This window comes from Neolamprologus multifasciatus, chromosome 18 (genome assembly GCF_963576455.1).
Source record: "Neolamprologus multifasciatus chromosome 18, fNeoMul1.2, whole genome shotgun sequence".
In the NCBI taxonomy this organism is placed as follows: Eukaryota; Metazoa; Chordata; class Actinopteri; order Cichliformes; family Cichlidae; genus Neolamprologus; species Neolamprologus multifasciatus.
The window spans coordinates 7,383,142-7,408,968 of NC_140456.1; the positions used below are offsets into that span (position 1 = coordinate 7,383,142).

Below are 25,827 nucleotides of genomic sequence, written 5' to 3' on the forward strand. Positions count from 1 at the left end.
AAAGTTTTAAAAAGAGACGTTTCCATTTGATTACATTTTGTATGATGGATTATGTAGAAAAAGTAGAATTGGGCAGAAAGATCTATCGCTTTATCACCTATTCAGGTTGTAAATCGTGTTTTTAAAAAGTAACTAAGTAATTAATTACTTTTGAAAATAAGTAGTAAAGTAATGGGATTACTTTTTGGGGGAAGTAATCAGTAATTAGTTACTGATTACTTTTTTCAAGTAACTTGACCAACACTGGTCACCAGTAGTGCTAGAAAGCAGTTAACACCATGTGGGTATCTTACCTAGCATGGACGCCTCGATAGCTGGTTAGCTCAGACATTTGCTGACGTGGGAGTAAACTTTGTTCTTCTTCTTTGGACTGAACACTGACCATCTAATGGCAAGTTTCCATAACATCTGCTAGTCGTGCAGAAGTGTCTGTATGCAACTCTCAAACTGTGGCTCGGCAAAGCAAAAAGAAAGTACAACTACTAAAGATGAAATGTAGCCAAACTGAGTTGCAAATGAATTATTTACTGATGTTCTGAGAAAAGCCACTCTAAGCAAACTCAAAGAAGATAAATCACAGGAAAAATGTCCGTCCCCACTATTGTGTACTTGGATTAAAACCACATTAACTTTATTTAAAAATCTGTGGTGAAATAAGTAAAACTGTACCGCCCGTGATTGAAACCATGTTTTTAGTTTCACCACACCGCCCTACCGTGATGTCAGTCAGATGGTCTGTTTTCACATGATAGATGGGCTGAAGAGGAGCCTCACTGCCATAAGACACATTCGTGTGTTTAACATTTGAACAGATGACCAGATTGACAGAAAGATCCTTTTGATTCCTCATTAATTTGTCTTTGTCCTCACACAAGCAAAACTCGAGTTAAATTATTGTCCTTGTTAATGTGTAATGACTACGTGATGACAGGGGCTCACGCCAAGACGCCTCTTTTTTGATTGGTAATTGGGTTCTCAAATCACACACACAGGGGAAACATTGTAGATTAAAGGGATCTCAATTAGTCCTCATTTACCTGATATTTTCAAGACGTCAGGCCACAACCTCCCCTCTTTCTTCACATATCCTATTCCATGTACTGTCCACTTAAGGACTACTAACAAGAAGCAGACAGTGGCCCTTTGCCCCAACAGACCGCCGGTTCCAAAACTACTCGCCTTTCGTTCTCATGGGTTAAAGAGGGAGAATGTGAGGATAACAAATTGAGCAGTGCTTTTTAAAAAAGAAAAAAAAGTCCCAGAGGCCTCCAGAAACATTAAGAAAGGAAGGGAGAGATAGTTTAGTGGAAGAGAAGGAGGAATCTATGAAGTGTTGACAGCTTTGTTGCTTGGCCGGGAAGAAGGGAAACTTCTTCTCCAGTCTCCCTTGATGAGCCATGTCAGTATTTCTTAATATATTTCTCTATTAGTTGTGGGTCTTTTTTTAAAATAAAAGTATTTTCCATATTTCCAGTAAGTTTTTTTTAAATTCAGTTTAAAAAATTCATAAAGTTGGAAAGCAAAGATTTTTCTTGTAAAATACAGATGAGTGGTCCCTCTCGAGGCCCTTGAGATTAGCCAAATAAAGAATAATTGGGAATGGAAATCTTAGCGATTACGGCTCATAGCTTCGTTCTAAGGGGTCATAAGCCAGCCAGCCTAGGACCATTACTCTACTAGTCATACTACTGTAAGTGATTTTTTTCACCCCCTTGTTGTGTCTTAGTGGAACTTAAAAGAGGAAGAACGTAGTCGCACCCAGACCCGTGCGAGACCTATTGATCCCTGCCAGCGTCTTTCTCTCCCCCCTTTAGATAATGGATTGCCAGCACATCCACTCCTACCCCCATCTCTCCTCCCCTCAGGCCCGTTAGTACAAATAATGTCTAATCAATATGCGCCGCAGTCCCCGCGAATATCCTTTTAACACTAGATTTATGTCACAGCAGCGCACACTCTCTCTTACTCATTTCACTTACCAGCCAATCAATTTAACCAATCACAGCGAAGACCCGTTTCTCTTCATCGTATGCAGTTAAATACATTTTTATTTTAGTTTAGTTCTAATTAAATGCCCTATATCAGCGTGTCCTCGGTGGCGTGCCTTGATTGGGTTAGATTGTGCAGTAGCGGGGCAGTTTGGTCACACATCTGAGGCTTTATTGACTATTTGGAATCTATTATGTAGATTTGCATTGATTGGAGATTTCAGTTCATCACTCACTGTCTGCGTGCAGTTGTCGGTGAACAAGTTGTAATGGCAGATCGCTGCATCAAGAAGGGATTTTTCTCTGCTTTGTCACATCCGTCACTTTGGCGGCTTTGACACGTTGTGTATATGTCAGTGCGCGTGTTACATTTTAATGAGCAGGAGGTCTGGTGTCTTATTTAAGGAATATATCAGCAGGACACAGAGCGGTTCTCATAATTATTTAGTTTAGAAATCTCAAACTGGTAAAAGGCCAGTATTGTTTGTTTTCACTCGTAAAGAAAAGCGTGGAAGAGGCTGTGTGCTGTTCCACGCCTTTCTCTCCATCGGTATAGTTATACATATTCATGAGTGGGTGAGGAAGAATGTGGGGTAAACGATCTGTCTCATGAGGGGTGCTCCTGTGGCAGCAAAGCCAGCACTTAGTGCACTGAGGCTCGGGCTGCCCTGAGCTTCCCCTCTCAGTGGATCTGATTTCCGTGGCTGTACGTCGGAAGCAGTGATGACAACCACATGGGCAGAAGCTGTCTCTCTCCCTCGCTTGCCTGTTTCAACGGCATTTGACTCAACAGTTGTGCCTTTTGAGGAAATCAAACGTTTCCAGGGTTATGGGCGTCCCCCTTTAATCAGGCTAATGCAGTAGTTTGGTCTTGCAAGGGAAGCCTAAGTATGATTTGCTCTTCGGATTATCAAAATCATTTTGTTGTATGCTGCTGTTCTGCTTCTATCTTGCAGGATGTGACCTCAAAGTCGCTGTGTTATTGTGTTTTTTGAGGTGGCACCGATTTGTTAAATTGATCAAATATACACTTTCCAATTACAGCAGAAACACTCAAAACTTGGTTTTGAAACTGTAAAAAAAATTAGCTCCTGCTACGATTTCCATAATTTGAACCTGAATGTGCTGTGTTTCTGTCTTGATCATTCCTTTATTCCTTTATACATAGGTCTCTTACTTAAGGCCTACACTGTGTCATTAATTGACAAGTAATCCTCGACAAAAGGAAGCTTATGCATTTTTATCAGGTATTTCCGTATATTAACATTTAATGCCATATGAATTACGTCCAGATTTCGTGTGCTAATCCCCTTCCAAAACAGTAGATTTGGCTGTAAATGTTCCATCACTAACACTAATCCAGAGTGTATCCCTATCATGTTCCCCGAGCTATTTTAAGAGGGCACGTCTGTCATTTTACTTTTTTTTTTCCCAAAAAAAACAGATGTTGGAATTAACTAACCCTTGTATCCTGTCAAATTTTGTGGATTTTTCACGCTTCGTGGACCTTGACAACCCAGTGACCGCACACTGACGGAGGAAGGTAATGGAAAGTGGTATTTGTATGTTAATAGCTAGCTTATTCCTTGGTGTAGTACAAACCAGTTTCTTGCCAGAAACCAGAACTGGATCATGCAGTATATTTGCCATTTGCAGGTGGTTAATCATGGTTAATCACAGCAAATAGTAATAAACTGACTTGTATATTCAGTGTTTTTCAGTAATTGTCCCGTTGTTTGTGGCAAATTCTAAACATCTGATCCTGAATGGGTAATACAAGTTTGTCTGTGCAGTTACTTTGATCCAGTGTCTGGTGAGCAGCTACACTTCATGGAAATGACAAATACAGACAGTATTTGAGTGGAGTTTCCTATGAAAGTAAAAATGAAAATATGCTTTCTAAAAGTACATCCTGTTAAGTAGTGAATAGTGGTGAAAAAAAACTGTTACAAATACTGCAAAAGCCTTTCATTACACACAGTTTTCTTTTTCATGTTCTTTATCAGATAAGCATCAGATGCCCAAGTCTTCCAGTGCAGCTAATGACCCTCAAGCTTAGAACGAAAGCTTATATGCAGCTGTGAGTGTGGCAGGTGTGGTTAATGTAATTAACAATATGATGTTTAAAGGAGGTGGTCAAACCCAGGAATACATTACAAGAAAAAATGGAAAAATAGGAATATTCTCAGAAGTGTTGATAATACTTCTTAGTTTCCATATAATCGTCCATCTAGTGCAGCGGTTCCCAACCCCCGGTCCACGGACCGGTCCATGAGTCGTTTGGTACCGGACCGCAAGACTTCAACGCTGGGGTGTGAAATTTATGGTTTTCAGAGCGTTAGCGTTAACTCAGTTTCTCTGGGTCTTTTCCAGTGTTGTAGTTGTGTGTCTTATTTTAAAAGAAATATTCACACATTACCATAGCAACCAGAGAGCATTAAGGCCCAGGAAGGAGGATGTTACTCTCAATGTTGTTGGTGCATTTCAGGAGGACGCTGCTAATAAAGTTACACAATTACACAGTGAATTCACGTTTATTATTATATTTACAAAATACCACAATTTTTGTCTTGGTCGTATCATTTTATTTTATTTTATTTTATTTATCCACGACACCTTAAAGTCTGTGAAAATATTGTCTGACATTAAACCGGTTTGTAGTGCAAAAAACGTTGGGGACCGCTGATCTAGTACATAGAAGTGCAATGTAAATATGTGAAACTAAGTAGTAAAGGCCAGCAACTGCAGTAAAAATACTCATTTTGCACAAATCTATAAGTCAATTACTAGAACAAATTTCCCTGTGAATTTACAGTAAAGTACTGTGTGCTACATATGCCAGTATAGTACTACTAATTGTGTGGTTACTATTGCAGTGTTGCTTTTATGTTTCTACTGATAATATATTATTGCATTCAGTATTTTTCTATATAATATATATATATATATATATATATACACACAAGCTTTATTTAACATAAAAAATACACACTGGAAAAAAAATGCTGGGCAGATACGATTAATCGCTGTAGTCATGGTTACCCATTGTTAGGTAAACCTTAATACGAGACACCATAGCATACATATATGCAAATGGAAACACTGTATCAGTACAGCACTTGAGAATAAAGTATTTAAATGTAACTTTTAGATTACAGTATTTATTTCAGCAAAAGTCCAATTTAACTGACAAAGAACAAAATGCTGTATTAGTGTAAGATTTCACAGTAGTTTGCTGTTAATACATTCAGTAGTATCTGTATATAGTAAAATATAAGAATAAAACAGTGTAATCATCCTGTCTTACTTCATACAAATACCAAAAAAGGAGCAAATACAACCCTGGTAATATGTTCAAAAGGCGTTTATGTTTAAGCTGTGACCTAGGATATACTACATGTACAATATAAATATACATGTAAAGGGCACGTTCCCATGTTATGGATTTCTAAGTGTGTTTATTTGGTGCCGGTTGCACCTGTTTGGTCCTGGTAAGGCTGCTCTGAGGCGATACTATGGGTGTGAGTTTGTGCCGTATAAATAAAACTGCAGTGCATCACAATAGGCATAGTTCCAGTACAGTCACTACAGCAGTACAACTGTTCCTGATACACCGAGGGAGGGAGGCAGCTTAACAAATAAGAGCTGATGGGAAAGATGAAGAATGGGGGGGAGTGAAATGGAGAATACATTACATTTCAAGTCTCATTTGTGGAACTCTGGCAGATATGAAAATGCAGGAGATTAATAAATGAAGGAGAAAGTGTTCTAATATGCACAATCAATTCAACATCTCTTGCCTCCACAATACAATGTAAAATATATTACAAGTGATTGAAGAGCTTTGTTCCATGATGAGATGGCCACCATTATGCACCATTATACTCCAGCTCTTACAATATGATTAACAGCACAACAGGCGAGGAAGAGGGGAATCATGATCTAGAGACAGGCGGCTCCCTCGAGGCCGCCTGAGTTGTCTTGTCTGGCCGTCTAAAATACGGTGCTGCCATAGTGAGGTCACTCGAAGTGCGTGCACGCATAGGCCTATCACGCCAACCAGCTTGGACACTCAACTAATGGCAAAAAGGCCTTTTAAAGTGGCACACTAAAACCCAGCACACACCCACGAAGCCTTAATGTCTTATTTATGGCCCCCTGGTTTGCTATAAAACCAGCCTGTGTCAGCAGCTAGTTGCAGGATCTCCAGGGATTCATTCACTTCATGCCAGTACGTAGACTGCACCCTCGCCTGTGTTCTTCCTTATTCAATTCTTCAACCCGTCAGGGGCTCGGTCTTCTTCAGCACTGCGACACAAACTATGTCTGCAATTTGGCTGGCTAAAAAATGCTTTTAGTGATAAGAAAAAGTTGTTGTTTTTAATTTAGCTAGCTTGGTGTGGATATGGCCACAGCACTTTATCTCTGCTTCCCACTTTCCCATGTATCATCTCCTCTTCTCCCCCCTGATCTCTTTGAAGTCTTTACAGAAGGCTCTCACCGGACTCCGCCTTTTGTGCTGTCATTCAGTCTTATCTCTGCTCCCCTTCTTACTGTCTGCCCTTATCTATAAATATTTCTTTCCCTTCGGCCATCCTTTTAGCATCCCTTGACTTGTCGCTATCTCTCGTAACCTTGTGAGCTCAGCATCTCTTCAAACTTAAATGAAAAACTATCCAAATTTTACTTTCAGAAACCCAAACCCTACATTTAAATTTAAGGCTAAATTTAAGACAGACTTGTTTAAAACTTGTGTAAAAAAGATGCATTTGAACTCCTGGTTTCAGTCTGCCACACCTTTTTTTTGTTGTTGCCTGCCTTTGTCTCCCACCATCTTGCCTCCTTTGTCATCTCCCTCACTTATCCTTCCTTCACACTTGGCCTATGAACCCCCATCCCCCCACCTGTTTTATCCCCTCATCCTCCCTTTCATTACTGTCTTCCCTCTTTGCTCCTTCATCCTCCACCCTCAGCCTATCTTTCTCATCGCAGCTTTCAGAAAGAGTTCCCATCTTGAGGTCTTGACAGCATTCTCTAGACAGAAACCAGCCTCCCTGAGGGATCTGAACCGTGGAGAGATGTGTGACGGGTACCTGCCAGAAACTCTGTGACTCCCTTTGAGTTTTCCATAGGGGCTCTTTGATGGGCTGCACTTGTATGTGTTTCGTGTGGGTGCATGTGTGTCGTTTTGTTGCGTCAGGCAGAGCAGAGGATCTGTGCCGGCCTCGAAAAACTTCTTTTTTCTATTCAAACAAATGCGTAAAAATAAAACGTCTTAATTAATTAGAGCCTTTATGCGTCTCCATTTACAATATTAGGTTGGCGCCATTTACGACTAGAATTTGTTTTAATGTTGCAAGTGTTATTTTACTTCCCACTGAAGTTTAGTTTGCCTCCCCATTTTGGATATTGGCCTTAAATCATAAAGCAATAATGAAATACAAGGACAATAAAACAAGCAACAAGTGTAGCTCAAAATTTGTGTGACTGCATTACATCCACAACACAAACATCGAAAAATGTTTTAGATTTTTGCTTCATAAATTAGTCTAAATTCTAATTTTTTCTTTCTTTTCACATTTTAGAATCACTGTTTAGATGCAGTGACAATGCCATGCACAAAGATGCGCTAGAAACATATTAAATAAAGCAGACATGTTGCACCTATGTGCAGAAGCATTGTATGTAAACACCCTTACCAGTCACACAGACCTGATGTAGTCACCCTGTCAACTCCTCTGCTGCTAGGCGTCTAACTAAGCAACCACTGAGCCTAGGTGGATGTTTTGACAGGGGTTGTGAAGCAGAGGGTGGCCTGAATAGAGACCAGACAGCTTGTTTGTTTGTTTGCTTTCCCCTATGCTCTCTTACCCTTAGGCAATGAGTATGACCAAATCTAATTCTGAATGCAACATATGATATTCCAGCTTAGTGGAAATTTTTGCATCCGGCAGCTACAAATTAATTTTCATATCGATAATTCTGCAGCTTGTAAATGTGTTTGTGAATTTTGTGATCTATAGCACAGATTTTTTTTTAAAGCATTTTTTCTGGTTCTGCAGTGAAGACCGAAACAATTTTTTCCCTATATTTGTTTTCAAATCTATCGTTTAATTGAAAAACATAACGCCTGCAGCGGGAAAAGTATTGCTTGGATTTGTCAAAATGTGGGTCATTACTACACAGCTCCCCACAATCCAACACAGCCCAGACATACGCAGACGCATCCAGGAGAAAATAGTGAAAAAATTGTAAACTAGTCTAAAATAGCCCCTGAATTTTGATTCTAGTACAAATTTGCATGCGACTCAACAAAAGCCAGAGAATTTCCACCTGTTTGGGGAGTTCGTGCTGCTTAGATTTGAATGGCAGGAAAAAGTGGAAGAGGGATTGACACAAGGCAGGGGAGAGCACGAAAGGGGAAGCGTCTGTACCCTGCTGATGCTATGGGTATTTTTCACGGTGGCCCTGCTTTGAAACGTTTGTCCTGAAGAGAGGCAGGAAAGTCTTTATGCGCCTGTAGAGCCTCTCGGTGTTCACGGCTGCAGCTGGTTGTGTGGGAGCATTCGGTAGAGGGCTGGGAGGAGGTTACCCAGGATTTCCTGTTAAACAACTTCAGCTTCTGTTTTTCTGGGAGAGATGAATGGCTTTAAAAAACATTACTCTGTGCTGCTAAAGGGCATTAATATCTGGTGTTGATCTGAGACTTAACACTTTTCAAGTAAAGATATAAAGCCATAAGAAGGGACAGTTCCCAAGGAATTGCATTGGAGATTATTGCAAATTTTTTATTATTGTCACAATGTAGCCTTCTACGTTCGCTTTTCTGTTGCCATATTATAAATGATTATTCAGTCTTTTGGCTTTTAAACTCATAATTGTGGTACTCAAACTGGACCTCAAGGATCATATTTCAAGGCTCATCACTATCTGAAGTAATAAGCCCCGACTCGTTGAGTATCTGACTCTTTATTGCAGTGTTATTAAAATCTTAAGCTTGCAAATATCAAGGAGACGACTCTAACCTTTAAATTTGTCTAGGAAAAAATAAATCCGAGATATTTCTGTGTGCCGTCTGTGCTTAAAATAAAACAGACACACGATTTCGTGTTTCTTTTGCTCAGAATCTTTGGGGGTTTTTTGGTGGTGGTCTGGAAATCATGTCCTCCAAAAGCTCCTATATATACTGAATATTTCATGAGGCTGTTGTGTAGAGTCCCAGTTTTTAATGAATGCTTCCTGAACCACTGCTGCACTTTAGCTTCATTCCCAAGAGTGATTTGGAAAAACAAATGTCCTTTTTTTTTTTTTTTCAGCTAATGTGAGATACATGGGTTGATTTAGTAACAAAAATACTCATTTGATACATTTTTTTTTTTACGTCATACACAGAACTAAAACAAGCAACTAAGTAACAGATCAGTAACAACATAGATCATATTCTGAACATTAAATACCAAGTGGCAAGACGTAATGTTTCCCATCAGAACATTGTAATTAGCTGATCAGTTTCAGTCAACAATGGTAGAAAAAGAAAGAAAGCAAACAAGTCCAGCGTTTGAAATGTAATATTGCAAATATAGATGGTTCGATTTAACACAGAAGCACTGGCTGTTTTCTTTTCGATAAATATGTTTTACAGGAATCGCTGTCAGAGACTTACATTTGTAGAAAGATGTTATCTGGGTGGTTTAAGGGCATACGAGGCTGAGGATGGGTTCATGTTTAGAACATGGTTTTGTCAAAATGCAGCCTGAGAGCGAGCATTCTCCCTGGCATCCAGGACACGTATTACCATGGCAATTATACATCAAATACTCAATCTTTCTCTCTCAAAATTGCCTGCTGTCACAAGATGCCTCCAGTCTCATTTTCTTCCAATGCTGCCCTGAAACGGGGAAAAAGGCCCCCTGCCTCCTGATGATAATGGATCCTAATTTGACTTAGATTATGATTTATCAGATGCTGCTCATGCTTCAGTCGGAAGTATTATGCAGCTCTCTGAGAATGGGAACCATTACAAGTGAGACATCCATCCGTCACCCACCGGTCGCCATAACGGAGAGAACAAGAGGGCCATATGAGCTGGACCGTGATGCCTGCCCCAGAAATTAGACTGCTCCAATTTGATTTCTTTTCTCTCTCTGTGGTGTTCTGCCTCTCCTCCCCCTTCATTTATGACTGCTCCCCTTTCTCCCAGTCCAGGTCAGGCCAAAAATGTCAGCTGGCATTGGACACGAGCATCAGTCAAACCCTAACGCTTGCTAATAAAACGAGCATTGGAATTGTAATGTATGCCTGCTCGACTTACTTTAAGTTACAATTGTCTCTACTCTGCTGCCATAGATGGGATGGATCCTTTTGTAGTTGCCGTGAATAATCTCCCACTCAGAGTGTCCACTTCCTAATGTACAGATCATTGTGACCACTAGCAAATTTACTGCGCTGAGTAACTCGGTCTTTGATACATGCATAGATAAATCATTTTTTGAGACCTTAGGATATCTTGCCTCTCATGCATATAATAGGTTCAAAGTCATTACTATCCATTATTGAAGTTTTATGTGTTCTCCCATTTTACTAGTCTATTTTCCTGGGGTTTTTATTATCGCCTTCTTTTTTTTTTTTGCCAGTTTTGAGGTTTGTCCACAGCGGGTGATGCCCTCTGATGGACGGTAGAGTGAGATTTACCTTTACCTGCAGTGCTCCCATCGAAGACTTTTATTGTAAGCCCAGGTTTTTTGGGTTTTTTGGGGGGTTTTTGTTGTTAATCCTAATCTTGATACAGAGTTTAAGAAAAGGTACTAAGATGGGGCATCTTATCTTACTACTACTACTACTGAAGCTAATAAATATTACCTAATAAGTGTCAAGTACCGTATTTTTCGGACCATAAGGCGCATTAAACGAAACAAAACAGTCAAATAAGTCAAACTTTACTCAATTCATTCTTCCTGCTTCCTCTACTTCCGTACCATTGATTTATAAATGTTGAATTCTCTCACAGCTGCTCTATTCCCATGTTGTTGCAGTATATTAATGACTAACCTCGTATTGTGAATGGATTATCTCAGTTGTTTGGTCCGTTTACAGCCTAACCCTATGCGATTGCATTTGTTCCTAACCATTGGGAACCCTCATGTTGACTTTTATTGAGTGGAAAAAAGTTATCGTTCATCCTCCAGCTTCACTGTATTTATGTTATGCTAACTTAGCTGTGTCGCTAGCGATCACGTAGCACATCATTATATACCAGCTAGTCCAACTTCAGTAACTCAACAAATGTCACTGCTGTTTAGTTTTGTCTTCATTTATGTTGGAAGTGATAGAGCTGTACGTTTTCATTTTTTCAGAAATCTCTCAGAACTTGTTTAGATGGAAGCTAGCGAGCTAACTTAAACTTAATTGTTACACCTGGTAAAGCAGCAACACTGATCATTTTATTAAAGAGTTTAGACAGTTTTTAACTTTCAGTGATGCCGTAGTGTTTTGGACCTGAAGCGGATGGACTTTTGGACCCAGATTACTCCACGAGGCTCCTGACTACAGCAGCCGTAATGCTCCGACAATCAAGCGGTGCAGCTTCGTAGCTTAGCGAAGTCATACTAAAACATTTTTTGACAGATTTCTGAGCGCCGTGTACCACATAAAATCGGTTCAAGGTCAGTAAGCACAACCAGAATTCATACATAAGGCTGTCGATTTTTTGAGAGAATTAAAGGATTTTAAGTGCACCTTATAGTGCATAAAATACGGTAATAGAAAAGAAAGTGTCGGTCACAGCTCTCCTTTCCAGTAGCGCTCTAGACTTTGAGTCACTGAATAGCAACCTTACATCCTAATTAAGAACCACTGGTAAATCTGAAATCCTCTATTATCACCTCAACAAAGAAATACTGTTTGAGTGAAACTCTGTGATGCTTTGCCAACATGAAAAGACAAGAGCCAAAGAACTTGTTCAACTGTAGTTTCTCATTCAGACTGAACTTTATTCATGAGTATGAAAAAGTCAGCCCTTGTTATCAATGTTTAGTTTAGCTGAGCCCTCATAAAAATGTAAAAAAGCCAGTCGGACTCTTTAATGCTTCCCTAATCCACCGCTGATAAGACTGCGTACTCACCCTGCTGGTTTGAAAATCCTCTCCTCTTCCCCTCACCCTTTCATCTCACACTTTGCGTTCTCAAACTCTGCCAGTAATTTGCACTACCTGTAGGAAAACGCTGCTCTTGTGGGCACAAGCAGGTTGAAACTAGTTTTCGCTTCGCTGCAGAGTTGTTAAAGCACCACTACAAGTTAATAGCCTAGAAGAGTCTACTTTCCGACCGTGTTGACACAGAAAGGAATAATTAGTAGGATGCGATGCTGCCAGCGGTAAAGCCATTAACTCGGACGACCCTTTCTCCAAACCCTGTTGCCTGGTTACAGTTTCCCCAGGTGACCAAATGTGCTGAATCATAGTGATCAGCTGTGACTCACTAAGACAGTGGCCTGCAGGCGTTAGTTATGATTGGTGGGATCGTAGCGGCAATGTGAAGCTCAGATATATTACAATAAGTGACTTATCTGACAGCACAGATCTGTCGGTTGACTGATTGAACGGTGTGCCGTCTCTGTTTAACCCTCAAGTCAGTGTCTGTAGGGGGGAGAGAGCAATGAAGCAAGGTGTGATGGAGATGGCGCGAAAGGGTCTGCGAATTTATATCTGAGATGAATAGACTCTGAAACAGACGGGCGGTGAAAGCGACGGAAAAATGTGCTTTGTGTTTCAGAGCTGTTTCAAATTTCACAAAGGAAGAAGAGTCTAAACACGAGTGTGTGGAGATTTCCACGGTTTGAAATAATCTCATTTTCATTACGCCTTCTCTGCACCGAGATTGTCATCTATCATTGATGGATGAGATTAGGCTCTTTTCTCGTACTGTTACATCAAAGCACTACTGATGGTACTGCGATGGCATCTACAGGAGTTGCTGTTAATGTGGATAAGATCAGATATTCCCTATTTAGCATTTCAATGCGGAGCGGGGAGATGGAATCGAAACCTACATGGGTGAGACAACTTGTGGTTTCATATCGCATACCCGCCAGTGTGCTCAAAAACCCCTTCATCAACATTTCTCATGTCCAAGATGTTTTAGATTGAGACTACTTTTAGCTTATCAGTTATGCACAGTAACCTGCAAAGATGAGGGTGTTCACACAGTCTGCCTGTTTATTTCGTGCTACTCTTTGACTCATTGATTTAATTACTGTAGCTACAACAGCCAGTCATTATGATAAGGTGCCAGTTTTAACTATTTATGTATTTATCCATTATGTTACAATGTAACAGCTTCATTTGTTTATCAATCAGCTGCTTTTGCATTTTTAGCAATAGTGTAGGCTGTTTCAAGCATTCATGCATTTCCTTCGGTTAGTTTAGTTAACTTTTCTGCTCCGATCTGTTCAGATGCACTTGTTTAACTGGTGTTTGATTGATTTCTGTGTATCCCCTCACTACTGCAGAGCCTGAGGGTGTTTGCACCTCAGAAATACAGGGTGTATCAAAAAGAATCATCTGATTTAAAGAAGGCTGTATTTTTTTTTAAGTAATGTATTTACAATTTAAGTATTTACATCCTTATTTGCGACCATCCTTGAGTCACTGCAGCCACTGCGGTTGTTAAACTACCTACTGGCAACTAGGTGAAACTCACGAATCCCCTTTTTCTAGCAGTACATGTAAATGACCTTTAAATTTGGTAAATATTTTTACGTTTGTTTGAAAGGCATTTCGGTTTTATTTTGAAATTCATGCTTTTATTCTGAAACAGGAAACTGGCGCAAAACCATTAAAGGGCCGTTAGTAACGTTTCTTTTAGGATATGGTAAATAGTGTGCCTTAAAGTGAAAAATATGTATGTTTCCTTTGCCAATTAGTACCTGGCTGACAGTGGCACAAGGTTTGTTAATGTTTCCTTTAACGGAATAAGTTACATGCAATCAAAATGTCGTTTAATAGAGTTTATGTTGTTAACCTTGACCTTTATGTGCAGTTGTAAGTTAGTGAGGTGATATAATGAATTGAGTGATGTAAATTTGATGTATATGCTATATGTGAGCAGGAGAAATTTGTTTCCTTTGATGTTATGATATTAATATTGCTGGTTTTGTTTTGCTCCTAGCTCTTACGGTGTCTTCACTGAATGTTTCAATAAAAACCTTTCCAATAAAACATCAGTATAAGAGACTATCATTCAGCCAGGGATGCTACAGTACACATTTTGATCATTACTGATGGATGGTTGTGGAATTAGAGCACGTTGGATTATTTTTGATACACCCTGTAAAATACAGACAAGGAGCACAATGAGCATTTTGCTAATCGGCCTCTTGTGACTTTGAGTTGCTGTTTGGATGTAAAACATATAATGAGATAACTTATCACATGTCATTTTAAGATTTTGAGTTGACTGCAAATGCAGTCTTTTTCTTGATGGACTGTCTAAAATGTAAAGTGGTGTCGAGGCTAACCACAATGCAGACAAACAGTGGATGCCTCAAAGCAGTGATGTAAATACCAATATGTAGTCAGCTTTGACAGTTACACGGAGAGCTATTTGTCTTCATATAAGAGGCACACAGTTTACAGTAAATTCTGCTTTTCTTAGAATCAATTTTTACTCTGAAAGAGTAAGTTTGATCCCGTTGTGTTTTTGGCATCTATCAGATTAGATTTGACGCCGTCCCTGTTCAGTTTAATCCGGGGATGAAGTTTAATCTCATAAAGCGCTGTAAAGAAAGCATTTGTTAGGAAAAGGAAACGGAGCTCCTGCTGTACCACGTGTGAAATGCTCTTGCATATATTACACTGACATATTTAGAAGTGGCTCTGCCACGGAGGGGGGAGGGGGGGGGGGGGGCGGGGGCTGAGTGATGAAACCTAAATGGCCCACATAGGACATGGCATGTCCCTCACCTTCATTAAAAGTAGGGCAGAATTACAGATATTAGAATCGCAGAGCAATTTATTTGCTTGTAACTGAAAAGGCCGGCATCGATACGCTGATGTGTGCAAGCATGAAATTGGCCCATGAATTAAAAGGAGGCATATTTCTGTGTGCCGCGCCATTATTGCTTCCAGTGGCGCCATGGCTTGAAATCGAAGAACTGTTACCCATCTTGCTTTAAGTGTGTGTGTGTGTGTGTGTGTGTGTGCTCACCCTTGCATTAATATCAGTCAAATATTATATTACCATCACCCACATTTCTGACCGGCAGTTCCCCTGGAAAAATAGAGACGCCTTATAAAACTGAAAGCCAATTAAATTCAATCCGTTCCGTCAATGGATTCCAATGTTTACTGTCTGCTTTGCACAAGTGTTGACACCCGGTGGGATTGCTAAGGCTCAGAATGATTGCTACTGTAAGTTGCAGGAGGGTATCTGTGTGCTGTAGGAAATTAGTCATTTCTTGGAAAGTTGTCTTCCATCATTTTGAGGAAAATGATAGATTTAAAAAATGCACAGGATTCAAAGTTAAAGTCTTAAATGATGAAGTGACCCAAAACGAATCTCAGTAAATCAAGTTAGTCATTAGATCGGCTTCTGTGTCCATTTTTGGTCCTTAAAGTTTACCTAAAGTGTGACACGTGTGAATTCATCACGTGTATTCAAATCCATCTCCATAGCTGCAGCTCTTAATGCAGCCCATTGACCGCTGCTTCTGTGGCAAAAAGTCAACCAAAGAGCCATGTTTCTTTCCCGGTGAACACACACACTTTTGCACACTTATCGCTCTGAGCTTGGCACAGCATGCCGGCGCTGTGCCCATGCTGTGCACTCTGTGAAGAGAACGGTTTGATCCGAGCCGGGCCGCGAGCGCGCAGATGGTGTCTGCTTCGGCCTGGGTTACAGAATGTGTTAGCTGGATTCATTAGCCTCTTAACTTCCCTGTCGACACGAGCTTTTCCATAGAATGAGACATTTTACTTGGCTGTTTCTTCCTCTGCATATTAACTGATTTGTTTGCGCAGTTCATCAACACGCAGTTCCTTTAGTCTCACTTAGTCCATTGACATCATGAAGTAAATACCTGGGGGCTGATAATGAGTTGCTAACTGTGGTGATATTGTATCGATTGGTGCCTAATTGCCATGTTTCTGCAGATCAATTTGGCTCTCTCTGTTTCAATGTTAAACCTGTGTAATCCTGAATAAAGGCAAGATGGGACTAATAGTGCCTAAATGGCACAGACTCGATGGCCTCTTGGAACCTCTAATCTTTCCAGTGCATCAGCAGACACCAGCGAGGCTGTGAGTGGTCAAACATCTCAGCTAATTCTCTCTCATCCTCTGTCTTGTCAGTAATGCCACGTCATCTATATAGAGTCAGCCTCTTAGAAAAGATTTGGCATCACAGAAAAATATAGAAATCTAGATATTAAACCGTTAAAAAGTAAATCAAGAAAATCTTTGAGAATATTTTATTTCATCGACCACACAGCCCACATGGACCCGTGAGACACCATTTACACAGTAGCAGCAGTGAACAACACTCAGGGAAGAAAATTACTTTCAAAACAATAAACTTAGAAGCTCTACAAATAAAAAAAATGCCACAAGAAGGGCTCCCTTGTTAAAACGCGCTTTTATGAGCATCCAACCAGAACAAGTCGACAGAGATGGCAGACGGTTTATTTTTTAAAAAGTAAATCATAATGTAGAGCAAATCAAGGCATAAAATTGTGTTAACTCTTAGTCCTGTGATAAACCACAAAAATAAATACGGGGGTGTCATGAATGTTGGATTCAGAAATACACTTAGAAAATAAATTACATTTTTTAAAATCGGAATAAGTATCTAACAGCTATCGCAGATCTGTACAAGAGTGTAAAAAGAGCCGATCCCTCTTGCTTTATTGCGGTAGATAACAGGGACACTGTCATACAGTGGCTCACAGATGGAGAGTTAGCTGCTAGCAGCAGTTAGCGAGAGCATCAGTCTCCCTTCTAGCTGTCTGCGAGCCTTCGATCAATAGACCTGGATTATCATCTCCAGCATCTCAGTTCATTTTTCACAGCAGAGAAAGCCGCCACCAGCTACTTCCTCTTTGTCAGAGGATGTAGGGCCTAGTTCACCCATCTGATAACTAACCACCACATCTGCTGCGTTCAAGAAGGACGTGTGGGCACTTTTTTCCCTTACCGCGCGTATCGGTACATCAGTGAATGTTTATTTAAGAGGCTGCCGAGCTATTCAGTACAACAGTCACATCAGAGATGGGAATCCCATGACTACCCATGCTTAATTAAATGTTTAATTAAGATGGTGTTTTTAATTAAAAAGTTGATTATTATGAAGTGAGGATTTTTGCCAAATTAAATAGATAGAATATCACAGAACGCAACCCCTATCGTTATTAAAAGGGAGGTGAGATTTATTTTTGAGTCAGCAACTGTTAATTTGCTTAAAGGGCAAAAGATGCCCTTTAAGTTAAAGGAGTGTAATGAAGTAAGCTCGAATTGAAGGCACTAACATTTAAGACACTGAGTAGTCTTGGCTGGGGTTCTCGTTTGCATGGTGGTGCATTTGGCTCAGGGCGATGCATTCGTCTAATACTTTGAAGTGTGAACCAACAATGCTGCTCTTGTATCTTCAAGGTCACCCCACTTGTAACCACTCACCACAAGGGCCCTCGTCACAAAACAGACACAAGATCCACTTGAATCTTCCCACCATGTAGGCTTCTGAACTTCAGCAGGCCGTACATGCTCAGATGGTCTTTGCGGGCCGTGGGGTCCTCTCCAGTTGTTTCTCTTTTAGTGCTCTCAACTGCGCGGACACCCGCCGCTTTGCATTCATCTCGAGAGCACATCGATCCACTAAAGGTTGCCAAGTCCTCTAAGCGATGGTTGTAAAATTTATGCCCCTATACAGTTGCTGGTAGGTCTGAAGGATGTTAAAGACATGGGAAGAGCGCACATTGTGAATGAGGCCATTCATTTGTAATCTGCAGGATTAAAGCGCTGCCTATCAGCTGCCCCTGTCACTTACTGTACATTGCACCTTCCCTTTCTCTGTTGGCATGCTTTGATTGGGATCTGTGAAAGCAGTGCCAGAGTCATGTGGGATTTTGAGGTGACAGCCCATATCTTCTAATCCTATTAGTTTGGAAGTCCTCTTCCCTGCCAAATGAAGCAAAGGCTTTGTATGCCTGCCTTAAATCAATCTTGCTCATAAAGTTTGGGTTCTTGTTTTGAGTGTCTTGGCTGCGTTTTTCATACACATTGTGGCTCTGAGATCAAAAAGACTGCCTGCAACACAGGCCAGATTTCAAGAATAAATTGTGTTTATTAAAGACCTAAATCTTGAATTTGTATTCCTTAGCTCTAAGACCACAGCATTGTCACTAGGGCTGGGCCTTATCGTACCGTTCACGGTAATGCCGGTATAATGTTAGGCAAAGATAAGAAAATGAAATATCGCGATAGAATATGGGTATAACGTGCATGCGCAGTGCCTTTGTTTTCATACGCACATGGCGGAAAAAGCATGGCGGCGACGCAGAATGAGAAGGGTGAAATCGGATCGTTGAATGAAACAGATGAACCAGAACTGGTTTGTAAAAATGCTGCAACTTCACTGGTGTGGAACTGGTTTAGCTTTCGTCCGTCAGATACACAACAAAGCACTATTTTTGGTAGAGCATGCTAGCGGGCCGTCGTTATTACAGTGTGTTTTTTTTTTTTTTTTTTTAAATACGGGACACTTAAAATCAATCCTTTAATTTTTCTGAAAATCAACAGTGCCCCTTATAATCCCGTGTGCCTTATGTATGAATTCTGGTTGTGTTTACTGACCTCGAACTGATTTTATGTCGTACACGGTGCTCAAAAATCTGTCAAATGTTTTAGTACGACTTTGCTAAGCTACGAAGTCGCACCGCTTGATGGATTGTCAGAGCATTACGGCTATCATAGGCAGGAGCCTCGCGGAGTGATACGTACTGTGCTTCAACATAATGTTACCGTATTGTGTGTGTATAACCTCTTTTTCAGTTTTGTGGATATTCTACATGGTTATGCTGAGGATGTCGGCCAATTTCCACTGAAAATGACTTTTAGTTAAACTGTCAGCAAGAAATTTGCATTTTCACTGTTAAATTTTTATATAACTTTAATGCACATAAAAAACAGCTGCTTGTTTAAGTGAAAATACATTGATGGGTTGTTTTTTTTGCACTAATAAAGTTGTGGAGTTGTAGTGTGTTTTGTCTAGTGTCAATTATATTGCAGTTATATCGTTATCGCAAATTTTAAAATATATATCGTGATAAATATTTTCAGCCATATTGCCCTGCCCTAATTGTCATTAAAGGGCACCAAGAATAAGTAGTCACAGATACAAAGAGCCCATCAAGATCTGTTTCAGTTCTGTGAAATACTTTGACTCGCTTTAGTTTTTTTGAAGTATTTTTGCATTACCGAGTGCCAATATTTTTGTTTGTCACCTGCAGGGTTGCTTACTTCTGTTTTTAAAAAAAAACCCCAAGAAGATTATATGAGCTATAATTAACGTTAATTCTGATGCATCTTCAGCAAACTCTGGCCTTTTGGTAATGATCACTCCAAGCTGCACTTTGTAATTTGCTAAAGAATGTTTACTAAGTAGAAATGACATCACTCCAAGTCGTCACTCTGCTGCTGCCAGTAAACTTAACAGAGTGATACACAAAATTAACAGCTAATCGCAGCACATTGAAGAGAATAATCTTACGTCATACCATTTATGCGTTGAATCAATATCGTATGCTCATTAAGCTTACAGTTTGGACTCGGGGCCTCCATTATCTGGATCAGTTAAAAGTAAAAGTCAGTATTTTCAAGCTGTTAAAAACAACGTAATCGATATCTGCTAAGGGTCAGCGGTAAACCTTTCCCCCAAACATTTCTTCTTTTTAAGCATCTGTCAAAGTTACCACAGAGTTTACAGACTTCCTGACCCAAATGATAGCCAAGGATTTTAAAACAGACACAAGTTTTGATTTAAAAAAAAAAAATCCTTTGACTGTTTGGATTTTATTCTCAAAGCTTCTTTTTGAGCAATCCCTCTGCTTGAACACGCCGCATTAGGGCATATTGTAGTAGCGTCGTCAAAGTCTGCCCACAGTGCAGACATTACATCTTCCCAAAGCTCCTTCCTTGCCAGGCTTAAGGCTGAGACAGACAGCTTTTCAGGAGGCACACCCGACCATGAAAGGCAGGGTGCATCTCAGCGTAAACAGCTTTGCTGGCAGCCCAGTCAGCAAGCCACAGTCCTCTTATTGAGTCCCAGAGACACTCCACTCCACAAAGCCTCACAGTGACCTTTCAGCCTCATACAGTAGTGCCAGATATTGAGTGAGTCTGTCCAGATGATGAAGCTCATCTCAGGCTAAATTTCAGCCTGCTGTTCTTCCTGGTCTCTGGGGTGTTTTGGCAGTACAGTTGTATTGTTGTGTTGCTCTTTCTTTGATTGATTTACAGCGTTTTGTCAAAGATTGGAGATCTTTGATCCCTTTATTTGAGTTCCTGTTTTCTTTAGTCTCTCGGGCAGGATTCTGTAATATCAGCTGATACGATTTTTTATTACAAGGTTGAGCCTCGCAAGACTGAACAGCTTCCATCTGACAAACATTACATTTTTGTTAAAGTTTTTTTTTCTTTTGTTTTGGACAGGCATCTGTTTACATACATTAGATATGAGCCTTTCTGCTAAAGCTGGCATTGAATCCTTGACCCGTAGTCAAAAGGTCACACATCAGTTCAGCTGAGTTACAGAAAGGCCAAGCAGCTGTGTTACATGTCATGGAGATTAGCTGGATTGCATATGGCAGGTTCCTGGTCTTTAACAAGGCTGACCGCCTCTGGCTTTTTTTATTGTGCGTCTGGAGTTGATAGCTGGCTAAGTTGGTGGTGCTGTTGTGTTTTAGGTTATGCCATTAGAGCTCTCTTTCTGGCTGTTTGTGATGGATGAAATGAATTAGGCAGTAATTTTATGCTACATAGAGTCATACGTTGACCTAATAAAGACAAACTGCTATTCTAAGTCTATTCTAAATGTGCAGCTGCTCTGGGATTTCTTCTTCTTTCTTTTTTGCATATGCACAGTGTGCATTTTATGTTTTTTTTTAACTTTAGTTTAATCATAACCCTTACCAGTTGCAGTCTGGAATTTTTTATGCTGACCCTAACGCTCCCCGTCTTCAGTCAGGAGACGATTTGAAAAAGCTGAAAAGGTTGCAGGCTGGACCTTTTGAGTTTGAGAGATAACAAAGTCCACAGGAATTTCCTGGCAAAAGTTGGAAAGTTGAAAAGTCAAGCTCAGAGTCACAGTCACCCGCTGCTCCTTCATTTAGAGCCCAACACTTCTATTCATTCACACTGTGAGAGAGGGAAAATGTGTTAATTACTTTCCTCTGTAGGAGGCCATGTGAATTTAACACTACCCCGTCGCTTCGTTTCTATTTAGGTCTATAGATTTCTCTCCGTTCTGTGTTCATGAGGACGCAAAAGCCTTTATGGTGAAATGCAGAAAAGTCAATGGAAATAAAATAGGTAAAATTTTAGGACTGATTTATGACACATGGTCCAAACCGTTGGTGAAAGGGACTAACTTTCAAAATCTAAATTTCACACAATTTATATATTAAAAAAAAATTATGAGGAGAAATAAGGTCAGATAAACCTTTATTAGTCCCACACTTGGGAAATTTTTTGTTCACAGCAGAAAGTGCAAGTTTAAGAGTAGTAAAAGTTAAGAAAACACAATAGAATAGGATAAGATAAAATAGAATAACATAGTATACAACAAGAATAAAATACTATATACAGTAGAATAAAGTACTATACAAAATAAAATGTTGTTATAGTAGGAACGAACAAGAAATAAATAACACATGACAATAAATAAACATTTTTTTAAAATATACATATTTGTTATCTATCTACACATTTGAGTTTTTACATATAATGTATAAAATGATTTTCAGCGTAAAAGTAAATCAAAACCATATTTTTGTTTCCTAATAAACGTCATCCTACACACTTCATGGTGTTATAGCTGAGCATTTCAGACTCTGTAATTCCTAATATAGTTGCAGTTGTAGAGTTATTATGAATGACCAGTGTGAGTGTATTTACTCGTTGTACCATGAGGAAGTTACACTGACAGCAGCGTTGTCGGATGTAAACAGGGCTGCGAAAGACAATAGCAGCGCAGTGGATGAATGATATAAGGCTGCGATGGGAAGGATGGGGTGGGGGCGTGGGGATGTTGGAGTACTACTCACCGTTCACCACTAGTCTTTGTTCATTGTTCTGAATAATACATCAGAAGCATATTAGTTTGATTCATATTGCTGTTGGCTCAGCTGTAAGCTCGCTCTTGGCTCCGGCCTCACTTTATCACATTTTTTACATTTTATCTGGGTTGAGTAAATCCGGGTGCTTTGCCAGTGTCAACAGTGCATTTGATCAATTCATGGACAAAACACGCTGGACTTTAAAGAACATCATCCTGCAGGCCATTTCTGCCTGCTGATGGAATCAGGTCACTTGTTAACAATGGACCTTTCACACTCATCCATCTCCCTCCACCCTCTCTCTTTTTTTTCTCCCTGCTCTCTCCCTAGTAACCGACTAACCCCCAGCAACCACGACCGGATACAGAGGCTGAGGCAAGAGTTTCAGCAGGCCCAGAATGTCCCGGACGACCCAGATGATCGCAGGAGGACCTACAGCTTCGAGCAGCCCTGGGTGAGTGTCTAAAATCACTGGGGCCTGTAACTAAAATCCGCTGCTGGGCTGAGAAGACGGCTAAACTGTAAGACTGTCCAGAAACGACCGCTATCTACCAGGCCGAGACTCAAGTGCTAGCCTGAGGAGAATGCTAACAGTGTTTGCACCTGTGGCTAATGGGTGCTTACCGTCACTAACCCCACTACTAGCAGCCATGAACAAGACTGATGTGTCCTCTACACTTGAGGATTACCATTAACCTCCATTAGCCTTCATGGCTAATTGTGCTAATGCTAACACCGTCTGCATGCAGGAGTCCTCACACCTCCTGACACAACCATCACTAACCCCACCCACCTGTCACGACCTGCTGTACTGATCCATCGTCTTCATTTTCTGTGTGTCAGTCATCCACATGGACCCGCCCACCACCTCATGGATTTGGGTCATTTCCATTTTGTTTCTCTGTATAGGGGGTCACCTGTTTTTCGACCTGTGCCTTCTTACAGTTTTCAAGTGAAGAGCTATGTGCTTTTTAACGGACATTGCTTTAAATCAAAGTTGCATTAGCTGAGGAGAAGGATAACGAGTGCATTCTGAAGCAACAAGGGGTAATTATAAGCGAACAAAATCTGAATGCCTTCAAAGTTTTTTTTTGAGCTGATGCAATCACTTGTCATATTTTTAGTATTTATTTGAGTCCTTCTTGCTTCCTGGCACTGCACCTCAAGTGTACTTGGTTTTACATGAACTCTAGTAGGAAACTCTGGTTAAATGAACAACCAGCTGTAGCAGATTTTAAACCTTATACATCTTTTTTATTCCTTTTTTTGTAATTGGTAGAGTGTGTGTTATAAATGAGATGTCTTCACATACTTGCGCTGAGTGCGGGACAACACACATTTTGTTTTGTTTTAACACACAGTCCCTCCCAACTTATTCTAATATATATAACACAATACATATCATTTTAAATAGTGTGTTATGGTGGTAGGTAGCACAAATGTGGGTTGTCCCATACCAGACAGTGTGTTGTCCATAAGGAATAACATTGAGCGCCCTTGTTAGCGTTTTCCCTCTACAAGGTGTTTTCGCACAAATGTTTTTGTATATTTCTGTATGAACTTTTTTGTTTTTTAATTGTTGGTGTGTAAACTAGAAATTCCCACTGTAACTTTGCTCAGTCTTTTGATGTGCAATGGGAAAATTTTACCCTTGTGACTTATAATTGAAATGAATTGATAAAGTGAGAGCTCATGAACCATATCCTCTGTGTTCTGGCTCTTTCTTTTCTAACTAATAAGCCCAACAAATGTGTGCAGCAGTGTTTTGCATTTGGCAGCATTAACCAGTGTCCTGCGTGTAAATGGGGTAGATGGACTGGTGCACATTCCAACCAGCTTTGTACAGGAAAAGCAGCAGCGTGTGGGAAAGAAGAGCGTAGGTCATCTCTCCTTTTGTCTGAAAAGCTACTGAGCGTGCTCTCGTTTAAAGAGCCGTTGCAGCGTTTTTTCTTATATTAGTTGCAATGTACTTTCTATTGCCATCGAAATCATGGAAAGTAGTGTTAGTTACCCATAAAAATTAGATATTCCATCAGCTACAATGTTTTGTTCTTTTTTTACCCGATAAATTGGTACATGAAAAAAATCTTTGTGTCAAGTGTATTATTATTAAAGCTTAATTAGTCTGGAAATAAACCTGACAAGCACAGATTTCTCCCAGCAATCCTTTTCAGTTCCACAGCCTGTTAAATCCCTTTTACTTTGTCAGACTGCAGCCCACTCTCAGGCTTTCTATAGTAATTGCATGTTGTTAGACTCATGCTCTGGCCATACTTGTGGGCCATATGGAAAACAGCAGAGCGTTTCTTTGAAATTCAATTACCTCTGCCGTGCATTTATTACGTTTTCTTGCTTCATCCGAGTGATGTGCTGCAAACCTCAAGGAGCCACCGTCCTTTTTCTAAATTCACCTACATCTGCCCCACTTAATCTTTGCCAGAACAGTGAGATGGTGCCATTTGCTACTGCTCTTATTTTTATAGTAGAAAATTGTAATGCTGTATGATCCAAATGAAAATAGAGTTGCCTTTGTTCACCATATGTAGATTTATAGGGGCAGCAGTGGTTTTCGGTGCTGGAATAACTAATAGAGTAGATTTATTGAATTAATGGACAAAAACTTGGCTCAGTGTTTTAAAAATTTCAAGCAAACTTGCCAAATATAAATCGTGAGAATCTGGTTTTTAACCATTGCAAATTTAAAAATGTGTGCTGTACTATCCGCATCCTAAAAAAGAAGACTATACTTTTGGTTATTTCATGAAACAATAATCTACAAATTAATGCGAAACAGAGATTAGTTGGTGTTCGAATGATCATGAGTTCCAGTTATCTCTCTCTTGTTTAAACTGGGAGTTATTGACCACAGTATCTCATCCACCCAATTATACATTTTCTAAATATGGATGGCTAAATAAACACTTGTTTCTTAGCCATCCATATGTAGCCACATGCGTTGGGTCAATATATCCGTTCTTTGTGATCGGTCCCCTCTCCTCCTTTTTCGCCATAGTTTGGGGAGCAGGAGAGGATTGTGGGTAGAACGGTCTAATTCCATCAACGATGACTGATGCTCACCCTCTCGGCAGCACCGCGCCGAGCTTTATTGCACTCATTTATACCACTACGGGAACTGAGGAGTTCATTCAGTTGATGTTGGGGGTTTAGAAATGGTACGATATTGCCTTTTGTATTTTACTGTAACATTTTAATGCTGCTATTATCTGGCCTCCTTCGGGGTATTTTCCACTCCCCTCTGCAATCACTGTGTTTGGGAATGAGAAAACATTCCCAAGAATATTCAGCACTCCCTGAAGGGATTTTTCTTTTTTCTCAAGTGGGGGGAAAAAAAATGTTAAGCCTGAACTTCTCCTACGAGCATTTTAAATTCACATGTGGAATACGGGCTTTATAGGCACTCACTCCTCCTTTATTGTCAGCCGAACCACAATCCAGCGCCACTCGGTGCCAGAGATGATTGCCCCGGCTTCATTTGGTATAAAGGCGAGCCTCGTT

The 25,827-nt window shown here is 40.2% G+C and overlaps 1 protein-coding gene across 15 annotated transcripts in view; it reads left to right on the plus strand.

The window, feature by feature from the left end:
- pard3ab (par-3 family cell polarity regulator alpha, b) overlaps positions 1-25,827 on the plus strand; it is a 373,665-nt gene that overhangs the window by 249,076 nt on the left and 98,762 nt on the right. For 12 of the 15 annotated variants that reach the window (XM_085140456.1, XM_085140460.1, XM_085140459.1 and 9 more), the window contains one exon: positions 22,642-22,765. In XM_085140456.1, the coding sequence (XP_084996582.1) occupies positions 22,642-22,765 (124 nt within the window). Of the gene's footprint in view, positions 1-3,508; positions 19,653-22,641; positions 22,780-25,827 lie in introns of those variants that run through there. The other 3 variants (XM_085140463.1, XR_014870592.1, XM_085140461.1) reach the window with 3 other exon arrangements.